Source organism: Thamnophis elegans, chromosome 14 (genome assembly GCF_009769535.1).
Source record: "Thamnophis elegans isolate rThaEle1 chromosome 14, rThaEle1.pri, whole genome shotgun sequence".
NCBI lineage: Eukaryota > Metazoa > Chordata > Lepidosauria > Squamata > Colubridae > Thamnophis > Thamnophis elegans.
The window spans coordinates 4,592,858-4,608,156 of record NC_045554.1 but is presented as its reverse complement, the minus strand read 5'-3'; the positions used below and the strand labels follow the sequence as shown (position 1 = coordinate 4,608,156).

The 15,299-nt window shown below is 49.4% G+C and overlaps 2 protein-coding genes across 2 annotated transcripts; one reads left to right on the top strand and one right to left on the bottom strand.

Annotated features, from left to right (window-relative positions):
• Positions 1 to 617: 617 nt before the first annotated feature.
• Positions 618 to 4,193, bottom strand: BUD31 (BUD31 homolog). Its single transcript, XM_032231176.1, has 5 exons — positions 4,087 to 4,193; positions 2,494 to 2,610; positions 2,251 to 2,373; positions 1,462 to 1,628; positions 618 to 887 (listed from the first exon to the last, which is right to left on the bottom strand). The coding sequence occupies exons 2-5, from the start codon at positions 2,585 to 2,587 to the stop codon at positions 837 to 839; spliced, it is 435 nt and encodes a 144-aa protein (XP_032087067.1). The 5' UTR covers positions 2,588 to 2,610; positions 4,087 to 4,193; the 3' UTR covers positions 618 to 836.
• Positions 4,194 to 4,450: 257 nt separating this feature from the next.
• PDAP1 (PDGFA associated protein 1) lies at positions 4,451 to 14,009 on the top strand. The gene is made up of 6 exons (XM_032231174.1): positions 4,451 to 4,584; positions 8,411 to 8,502; positions 9,407 to 9,520; positions 11,438 to 11,559; positions 11,720 to 11,871; positions 13,006 to 14,009. Exons 1-6 carry the CDS (start codon positions 4,572 to 4,574, stop codon positions 13,062 to 13,064), a joined length of 552 nt encoding a protein of 183 aa, XP_032087065.1. The 5' UTR covers positions 4,451 to 4,571; the 3' UTR covers positions 13,065 to 14,009.
• The last annotated feature ends 1,290 nt before the right edge of the window (positions 14,010 to 15,299 follow it).

Sequence of the window (15,299 nt, the reverse complement as noted above, 5' to 3'; positions counted from 1 at the left end):
AGTCTCCATACCGCTGTTTGCATAATTAAAAAGGGATAATTAGTTTTTTAACATGGCAATGTATAGAATTTTATTTCAGCTCCCTGGTTTCTTTGCTTGCAATGGGAGTTGTGGAGTTCTAAGAATCCTATATTTACTAATGATCAGTGTGTATTAAGGTAAAGGTTCCCCTCACACATACGTGCTAGTCGTTCCCGATTCTAGGGGGCAGTGCTCATTTCACTTTCAAAGCCGAAGAACCACCAGCACTGTCCGAAGATGTCTCTGTGGTCATGTGGCCAGCATGACTCAACGCCAAAGGCAGACGGAATGCTGTTCCCATTCCACCAAAGGTGATTCCTATTTTTCTACTTGCATTTTTTCCATGCTTTCGATCTGCTAGGTTGGCAGAAGCTGGGACAAGTAACGGGAGTCACTCGGTTATGCGGTGCTAGGGATTCAAACCGCTGAACTGATTGACAAGCTCAGCTCTTAGCCACTGCGCCCCTTATAGTGTGTATTAGTGACTCTCAATATTTTCAAAACGTTAAGAGGATAAAAGAGGTGCCTAATTTAGCCCTTTTTTGCTAGAACTATTGCATGTAAATAATTTTTAAAAATCAGAATTATGCTTATTATTTGGGATGAGTAGGCAAGACTTTATTTTAATATACAATGACAATACAGGACATGAAAACACATTACTGCATTTACACATTTAATTATTCTATCGCGGGATACAAAGGGAGCCGTCTTGACAGCAGGCCGTGAAAAAAATAGTTCTTATGAGCAGTCCTTGATGGTAACAGTCACTTAAAACCTCTAAAAAAATTTGGGGTTTCTTTTGAAGAACGTTTTCATCCAGAGCAGCCCCGGCAGCCGCAGTGAGTACACTCGATTATTCTCCCCTGTAGAAGGAAACCAACAGATGAGAAGAAACCAATTTTGTTGTATTTATTTTGTACGATGACAATAAAGACTATACTATACTAAACAGACCATAAAGTTAACATAAAAAGTGGGGGGGGGTTCAATGGTTGAAAAAAAACTGATTTTAGAGCAGAGGTATTTTTTTTATAGGACGGGAATTTCATAAATTGTAGACATGATTGAGCAACTGAATATGCATAGAAGGGAAGAAAGTAAATACTGAAACAGTGGTGGGTTGCAGGCGGTACGCCCTGGTACGGGTGTACCGGTTCTGGTACAGTGCTCCAGAGAGCCCGCCCGAGCTCCTTACCTGTATTTGAGCTCTTTGGCACCTGCACATGTGCACGGAGCACACAGCGCCTGCACAACACTCCGCCAAGCAGCTGGAGCATCGTGGAGGCGTCGTAGGAGGTGACGCTTGCGCGAGCTGTGTACATTCATGTGGTGGACACTGGGCCCTGTTGCAACCGTACCGGTTGCAACGTGATCCGGAACCCGCCACCGTACTGAAAGCATGGCTGCAAATGACCTTTAAAAAACAACATTCCTTACCACTTCCAATTTACTCTTGGGCACTCTACAAATGCAGTTGGTTCCGAAATTAGTATCGCGAGTCTGGATGCAGCGCAAGCAGCAAAGGTTTTCGTAGCCTTGTTTCTTCCATTTTGCAATCAGGTTTTTGTCTGCGTAACCTTCTTTGATGCAATATTCGTATAACTCTACACAGGGCAGATATAAATGAAAGGGTGAATGTATTCCTCTGATTAAATGAGCTAGAGTTTGGAAAACAGAAAAGTGAACTTTGGAAAAGGTGCATGGAAATGGCCTTGAAGAAGGAACTCAATAAATATCAGATAATTCAGTAAATACGTCAGCCATCAGGCACAAAGAAACATGTTAAGCTCCATTGAAGTCGATTTATTGTTCAAAACTATACAGAAGAATCTACTCAACAGCATTAAATTAGCACTAGATACGAATTAATAGAATTCAACGGGTTGGACTGAAATTGCTTGTGGGAATGTAAGGATTCTAGATTGGTTCCATGCTTGGCTCTACCCCCAGGCTCTGTCCGTCCTGCTTAAGCAGAACTGAGAAAGAAACTCAACATAATTCCACCTTTTTGGGTTTTTCTTTTTTGCTATTAATAGGGGATGCAGAGAAACTCTGCCAGGCTTTCAATATTCTGTTATACTCTATAATAAAAGAGTTCCTGTAGTTTTTGAAGTCTGTTTTCCTGACTTGGCCTACCCCAAAGGGCTGACTGTTTTTCCCTCGCCACACGACAAAAAAGACACGGTTTATCTTTTCAAGGGGAGATGAAAGAGCCCCCTGTCTTACCTCTGCTAATGGCTTTCCTTTTATAGAAGAGATCAAAAATGTAGCGTGTTTTCTGGTGATGAATTCTGAAGATGGGCCAAAGAGATTCCACTTTTCTTTTTCCTTCATGCGGTTCGGTCTCGGCTGAGAGAGAAATGGCAGAGACCATACATTACTTTTTCATTCTCACAGTCTTATTTCCATTTTTTTCTTGAACGCGTGCAGCTAAGACAGACAAACACCCCCCCCCACACACAAACATACCTTCCCTCATTTTTTGATCCAACTCATCTAAGGTTGGTTCGATCAATTCCCAGCCATCTGGAGGAGGTTTTCTGCTCCTTTTCACCTTGGGCATCTCTTCAAAAAGGGGAAAAAACCCTGCAAAAGAAACATATTTGAGATGTATGTATACAGTCTGAGGAAGACAGCCAATGAAATGGGTGGCGTGAAAATGTCAGTAAAAGATTTATTTTATTTTATTATATTATTATTATCACAATTGTATCACAGCGGCCAGTTGTTTCGCCGGATTTGGCATTGATTACTAGTCGGGCCCCACCCAGGGGCCTAGGATGTCATAACGTATTTTCGTAATATGCGTGCGGATCCAAGCAGTGCGGCTTTTTGCGTTTGACTGATGGTGATTTTGTCAATTTTTAACTGTTTTAAATGTAATTCTAGTGCTTTTGGAATAGCACCTAGTGTGCCGATTACCACTGGAATTACCACTGCTGGTTTGTGCCATAATTGTTGAATTTCAATTTTTAAATCCTGGTATTTCACGATTTTTTCATGTTCCTTCTCGTCAACCCTGCTATCACCTGGTATTGCGATGTCTATGATTGTAACCTTATTTTTCTCAACCAGTGTGATGTCTGGAGTATTATGCGCCAGTATTTTGTCCGTTTGTATACGAAAATCCCATAAGATCCTGACCATCTGATTTTCGGTGACTTTTTCAGGCTTATGTTCCCATCAGTTTGTTGTTGTTTTAATATTGTAATTTTTGCACAAATTCCAGTGGCTCATTTGTGCTACTGAATTGTGCCGCAATTTATAATCATCATCATCATCATCATCTTTATTCATTAAACATAAAACTCAGTCAAATGAACATTCAAAAGTGCATCACAAATACCATTGACTGGTGCTAATGGTTGATATGGTTTGCTGCCAGCGTCCTAGGTATCAACCAAGTACCTTCTTAAAATACAAGATGTTCCGAGTAGCGCACTTTTTTGCAGTTCCACTGGTCTTATTGCAGGAAGCTGCAATTTGTTGATATATCTTGTACAATTCTTGGACATGGTGCCAAGCGCCCCGATGACAATGGGTATCACTGTTACATGCTTGTTATTGTTGTTATTATATCACACAGTCAGGCAGAAGTCCAGTCTGGGTTTGGCTCAGTCAACGGAACTATTCTTATTCTTTATTCATTAAACATGAAACTCAGTCAACTGAAATATTATTCTCATCATCATCATCATCATCTTTTCGCAGCTTATGTAGGGGGCTGGACTAGAAGACCTCCAAGGTCCCTTTCCAGGTGATCTATATTCTGATTCTGACTCCTTTCGACGCTCTGCTCCCCAAGAGCAGCCTTCCTCCCCTCGTCAAGCGGGATCGCCGGCCTTCCTCAGGGGAAAAAGGGCCACTTACAGGGGCAGCCCAGGCAGACGTTACACCGGTGAGTCCCTTCCCAGCAAGATACCCTCCCGGTGGATTTCTGCCTGCCACCCAGAGAGACTTCAAACAGGCCCCAGACAGACAGAGACGGGGAATGGGGTAGTGTCGGGTTTTCGGGGCTCCGGGTCCCCCTTCTGGTCCGACTGGGGGGGGGAGGATACTTACGATTTGGGGGCGCTGCTCTTTTCCTCCGCGTCGCTCTTCCGCTTCCCCGTCGCCCCCGCCGTGACGTCACCCGCAGCCCATGCCCTCCTTGGCCCCGCCGTCGCTTCCTAGGGGGCTTTCCCTAGTCCGTCTGTCCACGAAAGTTGCCTGTTTGGCCTTGCGCCAGAACTCAAGGCGGAGACGCCTTCGCAAGGCACCTTCCAACAAACCGCCCGCTTCTTCGGAGCGGCCAAGGCTTCTTTAACGCGCTGCTTTTACCCTCGGCCTAAAGTTCCCTCAGGTTTCCCGTCAGGCGGTAGGCGAGACAGCCTCAAGGAAAGAAAGGGGCCGGGGGACCTCAACGGACGTCGACGAGGACACCGGCCCCACTTCCGTTTCCGGGTCGCTCCCAGCTCGGAGCGAAGTGAGGCGTGTAAGGGGGGGCGGGAGGAGAAGCAGGACGACTCGCTCGCCGTCGGAGCCGCCATCGTTGCCGGAGCCTCGCTATGCCCAAAGGAGGTGAGCGCCCGGCCGCCCCGCGGAGGCTCCTCCCTGGGGAGGCCCAAGCTTCCGAAGCAGATGGACTACAGCCTCCATCGTCCCAGGCCGTGCCCCATGGGCCTTGTGGCCCCGTCCCTCGTCTCCCCCCCCCCCCACCTTGCCTGAAAGGGCCGCGATGCCTCGGGAGGCGCTTCAGGCCTTTCCTGCGGATTCCTTCCTTTCCCTAAAATTTAAAAAAAAATATTAAAATTGGGCGGGGGGAGATCATTCCAGCGCTGCCCCCACTTTCTTGAACCCCCCCCCGGGAATTCTTCTCGGGCAAGTCCTTTAGAGAGGTGGGGGGGGGCGCTAATTGGTGTCAAATTAGAGCTGGGGGGGCATTTATGAAAGCCACATCTTTTTTGGGGGGGTTAAATGAGTGTCAAAATAGAGGGTGGGGGTCTCCAAAAGAGGCAAATGGGTGGGTGGGGGGTCTTAAGGAGAGTGAAATCAGCGGGAGGAGATTAATTGGTGCCAAAACAGGGCTGGGGGAGGGGCTTCCATGGGAGCCACATCTGGGGGGGGGATTAATGAGGGTCAGATGACAGGGTGGGGGAGGGTCTCCACAAGAGCCAAATGAGTGGGTGGGCCTGAATGAGGGTCAAATCCGGGTGGGGGAGGGTTGGAAGGGTCTCAAAGATAGATGAATGGGAAGGGGGGGTGGTCTTAAGGAGAGCCAAATCAGGTTGTGGGGCTTAATGAGGGTCAAAATAGAGGGTGGGGGTCTCCAAAATAGGCAAATGGGTGGGTGGGGGGGGTCTTAAGGAGAGTGAAATCAGCGGGAGGAGATTAATAAGTGCCAAAACAGGGCTGGGGGAGGGGCTTCCATGGGAGCCACATCTGGGGGGGGGATTAATGAGGGTCAGATGACAGGGTGGGGGAGGGTCTCCACAAGAGCCAAATGAGTGGGTGGGCCTGAATGAGGGTCAAATCCGGGTGGGGGAGGGTTGGAAGGGTCTCAAAGATAGATGAATGGGAAGGGGGGGTGGTCTTAAGGAGAGCCAAATCAGGTTGTGGGGCTTAATGAGGGTCAAAATAGAGGGTGGGGGTCTCCAAAATAGGCAAATGGGTGGGTGGGGGGGGTCTTAAGGAGAGTGAAATCAGCGGGAGGAGATTAATAAGTGCCAAAACAGGGCTGGGGGAGGGGCTTCCATGGGAGCCACATCTGGGGGGGGGGATTAATGAGGGTCAGATGACAGGGGGGGGTCTCCACAAGAGCCAAATGAGTGGGTGGGCCTGAATGAGGGTCAAATCCGGATGGGGGGAGGGTTGGAAGGGTCTCAAAGATAGATCAATGGGAAGGGTGGTGGTGGTCTTAAGATGAGCCAAATCAGGTTGTGGGGCTGAATGAGGGTCAAAATAGAGGGTGGGGGGGTCTCCACAAGAGGCAAATGGGTGGATGGGGGCCTTGAGAGTGAAATCAGGGTTAATTAGTGTCAAATCAGGAGGCGGGGGTCTTAATGAGGCCCAGTAGGGGAGCAGTGGAGAGACCCGCCCTGCCTTTCCTTCCTGACTCCCCCCACCCCCCTCCGATGCAGTGGGAATCCAGTGCCAGGGCAGCCTTTCCGCCAGGATGGATTGCATCAGGCCATGAGGATCTGTTTGGAAGGACTTCCCTCCAGTTGGCTGTCAATCAGAACAGAGTTGGGGGACCAGGGGAGGGGCATTTGGCAGCCTCCCTTTGCATGTGGGAAGCAGGAGGGGTGTGTGGAAGTTGAGGAGGGGGATTACTGTCTCAGTTTATACCCTGCAGGCGAGGAGCTCCCGGAAATGCCCATCTCCCCCACCCCTCCCTGGATAGCAGAAAGGCATCTTCTGAAGAGCTGCCTGCTGCTTTGGGAATGTCTTTCCACCGTCTTTCTCTTGTTTTAAGAATCTTCGGGTGTTTTTCATGAAGATCTTACTTTAGTCTGTGAGAAAACCACCGGGCTCAAGAGAGCACCAAGGATACCCACCCCCCAGCCTCCCCCTCTTCTTCCTCCTGACCCTCTCTCTCTCTCCACCAATCCCACTCTTTTCTAGCCCTGATGATGTTCCCTAGGTGGGAAATGAAATGTCTGCAACAACACAGCCAAGCTCAGAGAGCACCAAGGACCCCACAGTCCTCCTCTTCTTCTTTTCCACGCTCTTGTAGCAATGATAACGTTACCTAGTTGGGTAATGAAATGTCTGCAAGAAAACCACCAAGCTCAGAGAGTGCCAAGGACCCCACAATCCTCCTCTTCTTCTTTTCCACTCTCTTGTAGCAATGATAACGTTACCTAGTTGGGTAATGAAATGTCTGCAAGAAAACCACCAAGCTCAGCGCCAAGGGGCCCCTTGCTCTCCTCCGCCTGCTCCATTTTGCAAACCCCACTCTCTTCTAGCCCTGATGATGTTCCCTAGGTGGGAAATGAAATGTCTGCAACAAAACAGCCAAGCTCAGAGAGCACCAAGGACCCTGCAATCCTCCTCTTCTTCTTTTCCACTCTCTTGTGGCAATGATAACGTTACCTAGTTGGGGCATGAAACGTCTGCAAGAAAAAACCACGCTCGGATAAGACCGAGAACCCCTCATTTCAACCCTAACCTACAAACATTCTCTTTTATAGTTATTTTTTTTTCAAATCCCCCCCCCACCCCCCACTCCTAGTCCTTAGGGAGAGGAGGGCCTTCCCCTGGGTTTCAGCCTGCATTGTGGATTTCCTAAAATAGCAATTGTGTCTAGACTTACAAAGCGCTTTGAAGCATCCTCCGGACTCTACATAATGTAGAAGCATTATTTGCATCTGGGTCCTCATTTTACCCACCTCGGGAGGATGGAAGGATGAGTCAACCTTGAGCGGGTCAGGATCGGATTCCTGGCTGTGTGGCAGGATTTGCCTGCAGTGCTGCATTCTAACCACTGTACCGCCACAGCTAATCAGCAGGAGCACTTAGACTTATATTCCGCTTCACAGTGCCATACAGCCCCCTCCCTAGGCTTCCCTTCCCCCCCCCCCGAGGCCTTTCCATGGTGGGTGGGGCGGGGTTGCTTGCTGATGTGGTGTGGCCTGCCAGCACAGCTGGCAGCAGAGTCAGACAGTGAGGAGGTCGGGGAGGAGCATGGGCCAGTCCTGGAGGCTGGGGAAGGCTCAGACGAGGGCTTTGTGTCGGAGGCAAAGTGGGGGCCAGGGCTGTATGCCAGTCATCAGCTGCCTTCAGAGTCAGACATCAGTGACGCAGAGGAACAGCTGGAGCCTGTTCCCAGTGTGCGCATGCGCAGAGCTGCCAGAAGAAAAGAACAGCTAAGAAATCAGGGTCGACTTGGGAGTAAAGCCACAGGTGGAAGGTGAATGGCCCCTCCCATAGGACGTAAAAGAGGAGCGAAAGGGGAGGGGGCTTTTGCAGGAAAGAATTTGTTCATTCAGTCGTTAGATTCATTTCAGGAGTGTGAAGATCTGTCCGTGAATCTACAAGACTCTGTGCCCAGGTCTTTCCTTGCACAGCTCCTCATTTGGGGAAATATTTACATGGCAGCTTTCCAAGCTACATAAGGTCTGTGGTCACAAATTCACCTTTGAAAGACTGTTTGCCAGGCCCTTGTTGGATGTGAAGGAGAGGAATTCACATTCCTTTAATAAAAGGGGTTTTATCGGGACCAGGACTCTGCATTGTACTTTTTGGGGAAGCCCAGCTCAGAACATGTGGGAGAAGTCTGTCTTATCCTAGAAACTCTCTGCTGCCGTTGATGGGAGTCCGGGCCTTGTCTGCCAATGGAAGCAGGGCAAGTTAGAGGAGGAAGAGGTGGGGGGAAGTCATCTCTGAACCCACTTTTTACTTGCAGTTAAAAAGGGGGGCCATAAAGGCCGAGCGCGGCAGTATACCAGCCCTGAAGAGATCGATGCCCAGCTGCAGGCTGAGAAACAGAAGGCCAGGGTAAGGAGACGCGTTTTCTCACTGCTGTTGACCAGCCCAATATGTTGCTAAACGAGACATTTGTTCAGTGACTGTTGCCCCGTTTTATGACTTTTCTTGGTGGTTCAGTGAACAGTTAACATGCTTGTTCCGATTGGCTTCGCTTGTCAGACGGCCGCAAAAGGAGATTGGCATGACCCCTGTGCCAACGCCCCAAAGTAATGCACCCCTAGAAAGCAGGACGCCGAGGCAGGCAAAATCCTTAAAGAACCGTTTTGTTGAATACCTTCTATTGGCACAGACTGGTGAAAAGCCAACTCTTGAGAGTTCCCGCAGCTTTCCCCTAATTCAAAAACAAAAGTTTCCCCTTCCTACCCCGCCCCCAAGTCACTGCTCACATTGTCCAATCCAAGTGCTGGGCGGTTGCTAGGTTACTTCGCTCCTCCTGTGGGCAGCCACCTGTGGGAATGTCCTTGGTTCCCACAAGAAAACATTGTTTTGACGACAAAACCCCCATCTAACTATTCCCCCCCCGTCCTATTACTCTGCGGCATCCCTGAAGCCTCCCAAGAGGCCTCAGCCAGGCTCACTTCAGGGTTGACACCTGGGGGGGGGGGGACACGGCGACTGTCCTCAAGATGAGTCCGTTGCCAGCTGTCTGGTTTTTGATCATGTGGCCGTGGGGATGCCGCAACGGTGTGAAAAACAATTGTAAGTCGGTTTATACTAAGGTAGCTTAGGATGAGAATTGGAGGCCCGCCCTTGTCGTCCTCCCGACATCCCCACAACGCCAGCAGTCAGAGGAACGGGTGGAGAGCCACACGCCTCCTCCCCCCTCCCCACGCTTGAATGAAGCTAAATGATCCACCCACCCACCCCAATCTTCCCCACAGCTGTTCTGGTTTGCTGATGCTTCTTTCCACAGGAAGAGGAAGAGGAGCAAGAGGAAGGCGGTCCGGGGGCCTCCGGAGAACCCAAGAAGAAGGAGAAATCGCTAGATTCGGATGAGAGCGAGGAAGAGGAGGGCGAGGACTATCAGGTAGGGAGAGCGGCGGAGGTCGGGGTTTGGAGAAGAGCGTCCTTGGTTTAGGAGCAGGAAGAGCGATGAGATGCTCTTGGCTTTGATTCAGCCGCTCGAGGCTTCTTCTGCACACCTGTTCTGTTGCCTTGCATTCCCTCACACCACCCCCCCCCCCCCAGGGTCTGGCTGCCCCTTTGCCTTAAGGTCAGCCTTCCTAGGTGGACCAGGCCGGACACAGGCCGGATGAACGGAGGCTGCTTTATTGTACAGGGCGGGGCATAACCTTTTCCTAGGGGGTCACAGCAACACTTGTAATAACAACACAAATAATTCATACACCATTCGAAAGCCCATCAAAAACTGAGTTTATTGACACGATTTAATAGTCAGTATGACCACCATTAGCCCTTCGAACAGCATTCAAACGAGGTGGATAAGAACACAACAAATCTTCAAACAGTTCCGTTCGATTTTCCAGATTTTTCAACACAGTTTCCAAATTCATTCTCAAAGTTTCAACCGAATATCGATTTTGACCTTGCTCCTGAATCATCAGAGCTTCCACTTCATCCTTAATTATGGCCCCAATGTTCTCTGCCGGATTGAGATCTGGCGAATTTCCCGGCCAGACGTCATTCGTTTTCCACGAATTTGAAGGATTTCTTGGGCCACTTTTCGGTTTCCTTTTCGTTGTTTGCGACTGCCAGTTGCAATGATGGCTTTGCTTTCTTGGGACAGTTGCAGAGGACGCCCTTCTCCAAATTTTGTGAAACATTCTTGGGCTGTTTTGTTCCAATTATCAGTAACCCAATCCGGATGACGTTTCAATTTGTTTGCAATCCATTTTCGATTGATAAACATCGCTCCAGCATCGCGAGCCTCTCGAAAGGCAATGCATTTTATTCTGTCAATGATCCTTTGTTCTTCCGAATCGAATTTTCCAGCCATTCTTAAAGCAAATTTAACATTTAATAGCTCATTCAATTCAGTTTTTTATGGGCTTTAAAATGAGGTGTCGCGGAAGTTGTAAACTGCTGTCGATCTTGCTGTGACCCCCTAGGAAAAGGTTATGCCCCGCCCTGTAAGGCTAACTCTGACTCTGACAAAGCCTTTGCAAGGACCAATTTCCCACGTCTCTTTTTACAGCCGAACAAGTTGGGGGGGGGGGTTCTGTCTGCTTCCCCTCTCCTTCCCTTCCTCCCCTTCTTCTCCTTCTCCTTCCTCCTCTTCCTCCCTTCCTCCTTCCTCCCCTTTTTCTCCTTCCCTTCCTCCCTTTCTCCCCTTTTTCTCCTTCCCTTCCTCCCTTGCCTCCCTTCTTCCCTTCCATCTTCCTTCCTCCCCCTTTTATCCTTTCCTTCCTCCCTTCCTTTCCTCTTCCCTTTCTCCCCTTTTTCTCCTTCCCTTCCTCCCTTCCTCTTCCCTTCCTTCCTCCCCCTTTTCTTCCCTTCCTACTCTTCTTCCTCCCTTCCTTTCCTCTTCCCTTTCTCCCCTTTTTCTCCTTCCCTTCCTCCGTTCCTCTCTTCTTCCCTTCTTTCTTCCTCCCCCTTTTCTTCCCTTCTTCTTCCTCACTCCCTTCCTTCCTCCCCTTTTCTCCTTTCCTTCCCTTCCTCCTTCCTCTCCTTTCCTTCCTTCTTCTTCTTCCCTTCCCCCTTCCTTCCTCCCTTTCTCCCCTTCTTCCTCTTCCCTTCCTCCCCTTCTCTCTTCCTCCTCTGCCCTCCCCTCCCCCCCCCCACTTTCTTCTTCCTTCCCCTCCTCCCTCCCATCCGCTCTTCCTTTCTTTCCCCACTATGCCTCTCTCATCCAGCCATTCCCTGGGCAGCATCTCTTTTCCTCCACCTCCCAAGGTCCTCATCTCCACACAACGGTCACAAAACCCCCTTCCGGAAAGCTCTCTCTCACAACCAGCCCCCTTTTGTTGTGGCTTTTCCATTCCAGCCGAAGCACAAAGGAGTGGAAGGCATGATCGACATAGAGAACCCCAACCGGGCCGTGCAGACCGCGAAGAAAGTCACCCAGCTCGATTTAGAGAGCCCGAGGGAATTGTCGCGGAGAGAACGGTGAGTCCCTTCCCTTCCCCTCTGAGACAGAGAGGCAGGTGGGCCTCTGGATTCCCTCCGTTCTCCGGGAATTAAGCCAATTGTTTGGGGGGGGATTTTTAACCCAGCTCTCCAAAGCCCCCTGCCGACTCTTCTCCCCCCTCGCCCCCCCCTTTTGCAGAGAAGAGATTGAAAAACAGAAGGCAAAAGAAAGGTACATGAAGATGCACCTGGCAGGGAAAACGGAGCAGGCCAAGGCCGACCTCGCCCGGCTAGCCATTATCCGGAAACAGAGGGAGGAGGCAGCCAAAAAGAAGGAGGAAGAGAGGAGAGGTAAGGGGAGGGGGAAGTGGGCTGAGGCTCCCGCGAGGTTTTCTTGCAGTTTTGTTTAAGTGTTTCTCCTGTGGTGGATTTTTCTCAGTCTTTAAGTTGCCTATGTGTCAGGGAGGGAGGGAGATGGAAATGAAAAGAGGGGAGGGAAGGAAGAAAAAGAAAGAAAAAAGAAAGAGAAAGAAAGAAAGAAAGAGAAAAAGAAAGGTGGCTGATCTGCGTAGGAATTCTGATGCACTGTAGAAAGATGGATGACAGGAGGAGAGGGAGGAAGCAGAGAGAAAGAAAAAAAGGAAGGAGGGAGATAGAAATGAAAAGAAGGGGAGGAAGAAAAAAGAGAAAGAAGAATGGAAAGAAAGAAAGAAAGTTGGCTGATCTGCGTAGGAATTATTATGCACCGTAGAAACATGGATGACAGGAGGAGAGGGAGGAAGCAGAGAGAAAGAAAAAAGAAAAGGAAGGAGGGAGATGGAAATGAAAAGAGGGGAAGGAAGGAAAAAAAGAAAGAGAAAGAAAGAAAGCCATCAGCTCTTTATAAAGGTGGCTGATCTGCGTAGGAATTCTTATGCACTGTAGAAAGATGGATGACAGGAAGAGAGGGAGGAAGCAGAGAGAAAGAAAAAAAGAAAAGGAAGGAGGGAGATGGAAATGAAAAGAAGGGGAGGAAGAAAAAAGTGAAAGAAAAAAGGAAGAAGAATGGAAAGAAAGAAAGAAAGAAAGAAAGAAAGAGAAGACCCCTCAGCCTTTTATAAAGGTGGTTTATCTGGAGTTAACGTCCCTTCCCGTAGGAATTCTTATGCACTCTAGGAAGGTGAATGACAGGAAGAGAGGGAGGGAGGAAGAAGAGAGGGAGAAAGAAAAAAAAGAAAAGGAAGAAGGGAGATGGAAATGAAAAGTGGGGGAGGAAGAAAAAGAAGAAAGGAAAGAAAAAAAGAAAGACCCATCAACCCTTTGTAAAGGTGGCTTATCTGGAGTTACATCGCTTCCCGTAGGAATTCTTATCCACTCTAGGAAGGTGGATGACAGGAAGAGAGGGAGGGAAGGAAGGAAAGAAGGAAGGAAGGAAGAATTCATGGATTCAACTCTTCTTCCTTCTCCGGTTCTCCCCCCCTCTCCTTCCCCTCCCTCCCCCCCCAGCTAAAGACGAAGCGGCCATGGCTGGCAAGCGGATGCAGTCACTGTCCCTCAACAAGTAAAGGCAGCCCCCGCACCCCGAGAGGAGGGACACCCCCTGGGACGGTGCTGGGCCTGGCACCTTCGGACTCGCTGCGGCGTCATTTCCCAGAGAGGCTGCAGGAGGAGGGCAAAGGTGGCACCTCTCATCAAGAGACACTGACCGCTCCGTGTTCGTCTTCATCTGGGCACAGAGTTCCACGGGATTACTTTTTTGGGGGGGTAGGGGGGGCACGCAGGCGAGGGGAGGGGAAAGCGGCAGGGGGAGGGCAGGAGATCCGAGCACTCTTTCACCTTTGGAGCAAACATTGTGACAACACCGACGGTTGCATTAAAATGACCGGGGGATTTTTTTATTTTTTTTCGGGAAAGGGGGCAAAAATACCGCCACCAGCTGAACGGTTTGATGTGGTTAATTTCGGGTGGGAGGCCGACGGAGGCGGAAGGTTTGCTGGGGAGGGGGCTGATCGCTTCAGCTAGCTTTCAGGGAACTAGGGGGGGGGGGGAATGAGTAGCTCGGACCCCCGTAGGTGCATTTCCAAAAAAAATATGGGGGGGGGGAACGCCGTACGCTTTGGCATGGACCTAGACTGCAGAAGAATCCCGGGAAATCAACCGTTACGAGGCAGAGGTGGAATCCTTGACACACACACTCACCACACGCCTCCCCAACCCATTAGCTGTTTCGGTTTTCTCTTTTCCACCCTCTTTTCTTTCTTCTTCCTTTTTTTTTTTAAAGCCGTCCTTTTCATTTCTTTCCTCCTCCTCTGAAAGTCGATAATGAGTTTATATTTTTTTTAAAAAAAAAAACACACAAACAAACCCCGGGAAAAACGAAAACCAAGAGAAAGGCATCTTCGGGATTGTGCATCTTTGCAGAATAGAGGCAGGCAAGAGAGAGAGAGAGAGAGAGAGAAAAAAAGAGAAAAACCTGTATATTTGGCTGAATAAAGTTTAAATTATCGTAACAGTCTGGTGCCTTTTCGTTTTCGTTTTCCCTTTATTTGTATGCCGCCCTTTTCCCTGGGGGGACTCAGGGCGGCTCACAGTTCAAAAAAGGGGGGGGGGAGACAAATAATACTCCAACATGGAGACAATACAACATATTAAAAAGAGAGCACAACAGTCACACAATTCGGGTGGGGTTAGAATCTTAACCCCAGGCCAGCCGGGACAGCCAGATCTTTAAAGCGGCGCGGAAGGACTGGAGGGTGGTGAGGGTCCGAATCTCCACGGGGAGTTCGTTCCAGAGGGTCGGAGCAGCCACCGAGAAGGCTCTCCTCCGGGTAGTTGCCAGTCTGCACTGGCTGGATGATGGAATTCGGAGGAGGGCTAATCGATGCGATCGTATCGGTCTAGTGGAGGTAATTGGCAGTAGGCGGTCTCTCAAGTACCCAGGCCCACTACCCACTACTTTTCACGCTTTTGCGGCCACACGCAACATCCCCCCCCCCAAAGGAAATGTATTGAAGTCCTGTTTTTCCTTAAGTATAATCTTTATTGTCGTTGTATACTTAAATACAACAGAACTGGTTTTAACCCCACTGGTGCAAAATTATAACAGAAACGAAAAAAAGAAAGAAAAACTTAGCGTGTGCATGGAGTGATTGTGGTTGTATTTAAAAGTCTCGCAGCCCAAGGATAGAAACTATCTTGAAACCTGTGGGTGGATAATCTCCATTTCGGGGTTTCCTAAAGCCTCACACAAAGGGCTGGCTCAGGGGCTAAGACGCTGAGCTTGTTCATCAGAAAGGTGGGCAGTTTGGCGGTTCGAATCCCTAGTGCCGCGTAACGGAGTGAGCTCCCGTGACTTGTCCCAGCTTCTGCCAACCTAGCAGTTCGAAAGCACGTAAAAAATGCAAGTAGAAAAATAGGAACCACCTTTAGTGGGAAGGGAATAACGTTCTGTGTGCCTTCGGCGTTGAGTCATGCCAGCCACATGACCACGGAGACGTCTTCGGACAGCGCTGGCTCTTCGGCTTTGAAACGGAGATGAGCATCGCCCCCTAGAGTCGGGAACAACTAGCACATGCGAGGGGAACCATTACCTTTACCTTACAAGCCTCAGAGACTTCGTTTCCTAGGGTCCTGCTGGGAAATTCCAAAATTTGAAATCCTGCCAGGGTTCAAAGCTACAACGGCAGTGGGGGAAAAAAATGACTTCAGATCGCTTTTCACCCTTACGGCCGGTTGAAATTCTGCCCCTTGGCAACTGACTCGTATTCCTGATGGTCGCAGTGTCTTGTGGCCCCTTTTTG